Raw genomic sequence first — 7527 nt, 5'->3', positions numbered from 1 at the left:
AGTTATATTACCTGCGTCCAAGGCTACAAATCACTCGCTAGTTTGAGTCCCATAATCTCTTCGCACGTAATATCTTTTACAATACATTTTCGTAATATTTTTACGATACTTAGATAATATTGTTTGTTATAATACTTTTATAGTACTTCTACAATACGCAAAATCGCAAGAACCAAAGATTCTTTTACATATTTTTCTGTGATATTATGTACAAGATATAAATACTTTTTGTGATACTGATATACATAATCCATTAAAAAGCGTTAATTTTTGTTATCCCTCTGCTGCTTCTACAACCACAATTTTTTTCTTTCTTCAGTAAATTGTTTATAATTATATTCGTTATACATATATATTCGAAGAACTTCTACTTATAACATGTATTATGATTAGTAGAACTTTATGAGTAACAAACTTGTACTAACAAGAATTATGTCATATAAATATTTACTGACAATGAGTTATTTAAGTAAAACAAAATAGTAATTCATAATCGCCTTCTTTCCATTATAATTTTCATCATTTCTATTTGAATCTTTTATAAGCCTTTGATTATTGTTTACATAAATGACACGTAAAACATAGTTCGAACATATAATTTACTGTATACAAGTAATAATACGATTATTTTATGTATAAACACCTAACTCTGCTATACCGCACAAAAAATATTGTAGAAATATTACAAAAATATCGCTTTCAAAGACTTACAATTAATAAGAAAATTTTAATAGAATTTTGATGGAATTTTGACAAATTTGACATTTTATTAAATAAAATTTAATAAAATTTCAATTAAATTGCAACTAAATTTTAATTCTATTTTGCTGAATAAATTATTTTCGGTGATTATTTAGAATAAAAAAACATAACATTTTAATAAAAATTTAATTTAAAAAAATAAAATTTAAATAAGAAATTATTACTTTTATAATAAAAAAATTAAATTATATGTAAATTGTAATGAATTTTAATGTAATAAAGTTGTAACAAAAAATAATAGATACTCTGTAATAATAAATTAATATTATTGAAATAAATAAAATTTTGATAAAATCAAGATGTCTTAAAATAAATATTAAAAAATCAATATAATGTTAAAATTTTATGAAAATTTTAATTAAATATCATTAACATTTTTTTCATGAAAGATTACAATATTATATTGATTCATCGTAATTTGTTTTAAGTTATAAGAATTTACAGTAAAACCTTATAGCAAAACCTTGCACGCCTCCGCAACTTTTAATGACAACGACAATGGTGACGATTATGATTCTTACGAACATTATAGAGAATGTCCCAAAAACTGGCAGTTTCTCTCCGATATTACATGGAAAGAGTAAAGAAGCTGAGACTTTTGGAAGACTTAAGCTGCCATCGTGTCAAACGAAATGAAGAAATTTGCGTTAATAGAGCTGTCCTTACATCGCATTACAATGTTACATAACAAGTCCGACTTTTTTCAACTTTGAATCACAACATATGACGCAAAAATGATCAATGCGCTGATATTCTTATCCAAAGAGAGAATAATAATTCTGGGGCGCTCTGTATAGGTAAAATTTTTTTTGTAGTTATATAACATACCTATTTGTGTGTGTATTTATGTGTACATGAATAATTTTATTTGCGCACTCAAACATTTTTCTTTATTTTTCCCCATAATATTTAATTTTCGTCTGAAGATCCGCTGGAACTTTCTGGCATGGTATTGAACCACTTTTCACGAGCCCCAGTGATCCTAGATATAAAGATACTTGAAGAGTTCATCCAGCAAAATCAGTAAATATTTACTATAATAGATACATCAGTTCCAATCAGCTTAACTTTGACAAATATGATTAAGGTCATAAGTTTCCTGAACAACTTTCAAAAGATTTTAACCACATAGCTCATTTATTAAAAAATTAAATTTAAGAATGTTGACAATATAAATGTATACAAAACCAAGCTAAAGCAAGAGGCAAGACAAATAAGCAACGACAAACGAGACAAACTAATGTGGATTACGGTGTAAAAAAACGTGGAGTAAAAAAAACAAAGAAAATATGAGTAAATCCAAAAAAAGGAAAAATAATATAAACCTAAAAATGCAGAGTGACAAGAAAAGAAAAGACGACAAGAAAGATAGAAATGCAAAAAGAAAAATAATAGAGAAGACAAAAAACGATTATCATTAAAAATAAAAGCCAAAAAACAGCAATAAGAAATGCAACACGGGAAGACATTACAACAAGAAAAGGAAAATAACATAAAAATAGTATATAGATTGGAAAAACTATTATGGACAAAGTTGGGAAAACAAAAGAAACTAAAGAAATGAATGATGAAAAAGAATTGAAGACTAGTTATTGTGTGGTATATTATTTTGGTAAGATTAAATAATTAGGAAAGCCACTGAAAAGGTAAGAATAATAAAATTAAAATACTGAAATATTACTAAAATAATCTAGATCAAAACATCGAAATAAAAAACATTGAAAAATGTTGACAAATTAATGATTGTGGAACTAACGAAAGCATTGGATGATAAAACAGGAGTTGGAGAGAATGTTCATCAGATTTAATACAAAGACAAGGAAGATAGAAACGATTACGAGAGATAATATATTAGTGGTCTTTAGAGAAAATGTCGTAAGGCATTCGCGTTTGACAAGATTACGAATCAAACCATATATTCTGGCTGTCAAATAGTGCCACAACTGTTATAAATATGGTCATATTAAAGTAATTTGTTGCAATAAAGAAGAGTCGTGTAAGCGGTGAATCATTTCACGAAGGTAAAGAATTTATAAAATATATAAATTGTGGGAAATGGATGGGCTTCGAAAATGGCGAAGTGTGGCAGATATGCGGGAGATTCGATCTCAGAATTATTGTTGTGTGAGGTGTGAAAATTGATGGAGTAGAAATGAAAGTTGGACGAGGAGGAAGCGGAGGACAGAAAGAGGACATTAGGGGGGAAGTGTGGAAAGAAAGAAAGAGAAACAGGAGACGTGCAAAAAATTCGGAATAAGAGTCTGGTGGAAAGATGATGAGAAGAAGGATGACGTGGTGGATATGAAAAGGTGACAGTGAGCGAAGATGACGCTGGAGTGTTCGAGCAGAGAGAAGAAGTAGAGAAGGAGCGGAAAGACAGATGGCGGTGGAGGCGGTGATGGAAATGAACAGACGCGATGAGATCGAGTCATGCGCATGCAGGATTGGGTACGCATAATACCTCACGATTTATGCGCAAATAACTAAGTAATCTGCGCAGATAACGAAGCGAGGTTTTCTGCTGCATAAAATACCCATTAGACAGAAAACCTATGGTGCCTGCAGGGATAACCGTTATAACGATCAACAAAAAAAAACTTATGGTTTTTTAGTGAAAATGTCAAATACAGGAGGAAGACCGTCTCATGATTATTACAATAAAGGTCAATTTATCAGGATCAAAGAAAATAGAAAATATTTTTCAATTTGCGAATTGTGCAATACAAGGTTATGTACTACTGCAGTAGAACGCCTGAAAACTCATCGGTACGTACAATAGTTAGGATAAGACAAAGCATAAACATTTGTCCATGATCATGAAAAACATGAAATTGTGTATTTAGTTCTTCCTTGCTGTCTCCCATTTTTTAATTTCTATGTATCTAGGCGCAGTTTACAATGAAGACTTAAGCCTTAAGCCATGAGAAATTGACCAACCACAGTCTTTTTTTTTTTAATACACAATTGTGATTAGTTAATTTCTTACGGCTCAAGGCTTAAGTCTTTATTGTAGACTACGCCTATTATGTAGATGTATTAATGAAATTAATTCAAGCACGATGAGCATGAGCGTCAGTGACCAGTAGAATTGTAAGGCCTGTGGCACACGCTTTCCGTAAGACTTAACAGTAAGATTTTGACCAATTACATACTCGATTTAGCCAGTTACGGTTACGGTCGCCCAATTCAATGCGTCAAAACGTTATTGTTACGTCTTATGGAAAGCGTGTGCCCCAGGCCTTAGGGTTAGAATGGGTATCTCATGGATTTTCTGCGTTTTCTACATTTTTCTGCGTATTATGCGTATTATACGAGAGTTGTGCATAATAGCTCCCTGACGCGCATATTACCCAACCCTGTGCGCATGGGCCGAAAAGGGGGAAGCCCCAATTGGCCGACGGGAAGTGGAATAAGGAAGGATGATGGTGGCGTATGGTGGCAAGCGTGCCCTTTGATATGGATTGGTACGTCGATATATCGATACATCGATGGAAGAGAGATGGAACCGGAACCGGAGGAGGAAGGTAGGAGACGAGGTAGCACGTGAGCGGTGGATGTGTATTATTTGGTGTATCGACTTATTGAGGTATCGATCGAGGGTAAAGATCGAGGAGTGCAATTATCACGCGGATGTAAGGTTGGAAATAGATACAAAAAAGTCGAGTGATAAAGTGGTAAACGAGAAGTAAAAGTAATTTAAGAAGGAAAGGTCAGGAGAGAAGTGGTTTTAAAGCTGGAGAAAAGTGAAAGAGAAAGAAAAGATGGAGCTGTGCGGAGAGATGAAAGAAATGAGAAGATGCATAGAGGAGATGGTAGAGTTACTGAGAGAGTTGTGCAGAAAAGTAAGCAGAGGTAAGCAAAGAAAAAAAGGAAGATTGACAACAAGGATCCAAGTAAGAGCGGAAGAAGAGGATAGCAGGGGTGAGAAAGAAGAGGAAAAAGGTGAAGGTGGCCGCGAAGAGGATGGAGAGGGAGAGAGAAGAGGAATAGGAGAGACAACGGGAGAGAGAGAAAGAGAGAGAGAGAGAGAGAGAGAGGGATAACGGCAGCCGGAGGAGTGAGCGAGATGGAGGTGAGAAGAAGTATCGAGAAGGCAAGGGTGGAGAAGGAAATGGCGAGGAAGAGGAGAGGGGGTAAAACGTTGGAGGAAGCAGGGTATATATTTGAAGAAAGGGAGAAGAGGAAAATAGGAAAGTACAGGAGAAGGAAGACAGGAGAAAAGAAGGAGAGTAGGAGACAAGAAGAACGAGAAAGAAGATAGGTAGGAACATAGGATACAAGGACGGACTGGAGAAAAAAACTAAAAGCAAGAGGGGTTCAAGAAGGGAGAAAGAGGAGAAGGGTGCGCAGTTCCGGTCCAGAAGGACGGGTGAGAAGATGGAGGAGAAGCGACTGGAAACGAAGAAGACTGATAGGGAGAGGTTGGGATTGGAACGGGAGACGAAACTAAGGAGGTGGTTCAAGGAAGAGACAAGAAAGAAGAAAAGGGTGCATTATTTGGAGGGGAATTGAAGGGGATAACCAGGAGGAGAGAAAACACTGTGTGAGGATGATTATGAAGAGTGAATTGAGGAGGAAGTTAGTGTTAAGGAGAGTGGAGGAAAAAAGGGAAGAAAGTGGGAGATAAGTGATCATAACGGAATTAAACGAGCTGGAAGACAGGAGTGAGATCTTAGAGAGAGAGACGGAGATAAGGGAAAGCTGGGATGTGAAAGTTGACGAGGACCTGACCATGGAGGAGAAGAAGAGGACATGGAGAATCGTGGGAGCGGCGAAGAGGGAGATGGGAAAAGGACGAAGGGTGATTTTCAATAACAGAGAAATTTGGGTGAAGGAACGAAAATGGAATTCGGATGAGGGGGGAGAAAGTGGAGGGGAGGATAAAAAAAGTAAGTAAGAGGAAGAGTTAGAGAGGAGAAGGGAAGGAGATATGGGAGTTAGAAGGGGTCGTGAAGGGATGGGAGGGAAGAATTGTAAGGCTGCTCAATAGCCAGGGCGCGAAGGGATAAGATGTTTGTTTGTATATGTTTGATGAGATGATTGTATTATGTGATAAAATTGTTGAAATTGTAAAGGATTTGGTGCATCCTGAAAAACACCCCGTCAACCCCAAGGGGAGTACGGAATAAACTCATAAATTGTGGGAAGTAATAAAAAATGCTGAAAAAGTCGTGCTAAGACAAAAACAAAGATAGACAATTTTGGGAATTCGTAGAAAACTAGATGTAGTAAGAATGGTAGAGACGTAAGTAGATGAAAAACAAGAGAACAGACTCAAAGAAAAATAACTGCGGGTTACAAATGGAAATGTTAATTTGCAAGGAAAGAAAAGTCTAAAGAAAGAGCTAAAGAAGGAATTATAACAGGAATAAGGAAGGAAAAAGAAGAAAAAATAGATAAAGTAGAATAATAAAAAAAGAATAAGGTTGAAGATAGATAAGGACACACAAAGAGTATTAACTATTTGTCATAGAAATATGCAAGAATTAAGACAGGAACGGAAAAAATAATTAAAAAACTAAAGAAGATGAAATTAATAATAGGAGGACATCTTAACGCAAGACTAGATTTCAGGGGAAACATATGTGAAGAAGAAAAAGTAGATAGAGGACAAAGAATCTCGAAAAACAAGATAATCATTAAAAAAAGGAAAAGTTTTCCTAAAATTGTTGGAACAAAGAGGATAGGACATTCTTAATAGAAATGTAGAAGGGAATGAAGATGGAGAATTTATATACGTTGAAACAAGAAATAACTTACAATTAATATTTAACGATAAATAAATGATAATAGGTCGAATTTCTGGCAAAATTCAGTTTATTAAAGAAACGTTTCTTTAGTAATTAAGTAGTGACGAATTGAGAGGCAAGAAATAAAATCAGAAATTTCAAGAGAAAGAATAGAATCCACTGACCACATTCCACTGATCGTCATACCATCGTCAAACCAAAGGAAAATAATACAAAAGAAGATAGAAAAAAATTAAAATTTTGCAAAAAAAGGATAGTCGATAATCTCACTAGTTAGTAAACAGTACCTATCTAATAATATTACATAAATGTTATAATTTCATATGTAACAATAAAATGTATAATTTTTGTGTTAAATTTACGTTGTTAAGTAAGATATCATAATTAATGCAATATTACTGTACACTTAAAACATCCAAAACACTTGTAAAACTCAAAAATAATGTCAAGTGATTAAAAAAAAAAAAAAGCAAACAGTATTCTGAAATAAGGCATGGAGATGACAACATCATTCTGATTCTATACAAAAGCTTAAATCTATAATAATAAATTACGGATCAACAGTATACCTAATAATAACTTTAATATAAAAACTTTAATGCAGAATAAAAAAGTGTTTCACTTGAAAATTGCATATTTATATAAAGCAGAACAATTATAGACTTTATTTTACTCTGTAAGCTGGAGGAGGGTAAAAATATCGGATAAAAATATAAAACTTATATGAAACAGTAAAATTACAGACCTTGTTTTTGTCGTAAGCAGAGAAAACATAAGATAAACTTTGTTTTGCGTGAAAAATGCACGCACTTGTATTTTATAACGTGAAACAAAATTTCCTCCCGGTGCGAAACAAGTACTACAATTGTACTGTTCTACATAAACTTTACTTTCACGTAAAGCGACATCTATAATTGTGTTGTTTAAATTAATTTTTTTATTATTAGTTACGTAAAAATCTTTATTTTTGAAAACTTTGTTCGTTATTAACTTTTTAACAAACAACAAGAGATGG

General features: G+C 33.5%; 1 protein-coding gene across 3 annotated transcripts in view; it reads right to left on the bottom strand.

Annotated features, from left to right (window-relative positions):
• Positions 1-1136: 1136 nt before the first annotated feature.
• LOC105834553 (putative GPI-anchored protein pfl2) overlaps positions 1137-7527 on the bottom strand; it is a 30928-nt gene continuing 24537 nt past the window's right edge. For 2 of the 3 annotated variants that reach the window (XM_036282724.1, XM_036282722.1), the window contains exon 6: positions 1137-1759. In XM_036282724.1, the coding sequence (XP_036138617.1) occupies positions 1672-1759 (88 nt within the window). In that variant the 3' untranslated portion in view covers positions 1137-1671. The remainder of the gene's footprint in view (positions 1760-7527) is intronic. The other variant, XM_012677114.3, reaches the window with a different exon arrangement.

The sequence above is a fragment of the Monomorium pharaonis genome, chromosome 1 (assembly GCF_013373865.1).
Source record: "Monomorium pharaonis isolate MP-MQ-018 chromosome 1, ASM1337386v2, whole genome shotgun sequence".
Taxonomy (NCBI): domain Eukaryota; kingdom Metazoa; phylum Arthropoda; class Insecta; order Hymenoptera; family Formicidae; genus Monomorium; species Monomorium pharaonis.
This window is presented reverse-complemented; position numbering and strand designations above follow the sequence as displayed.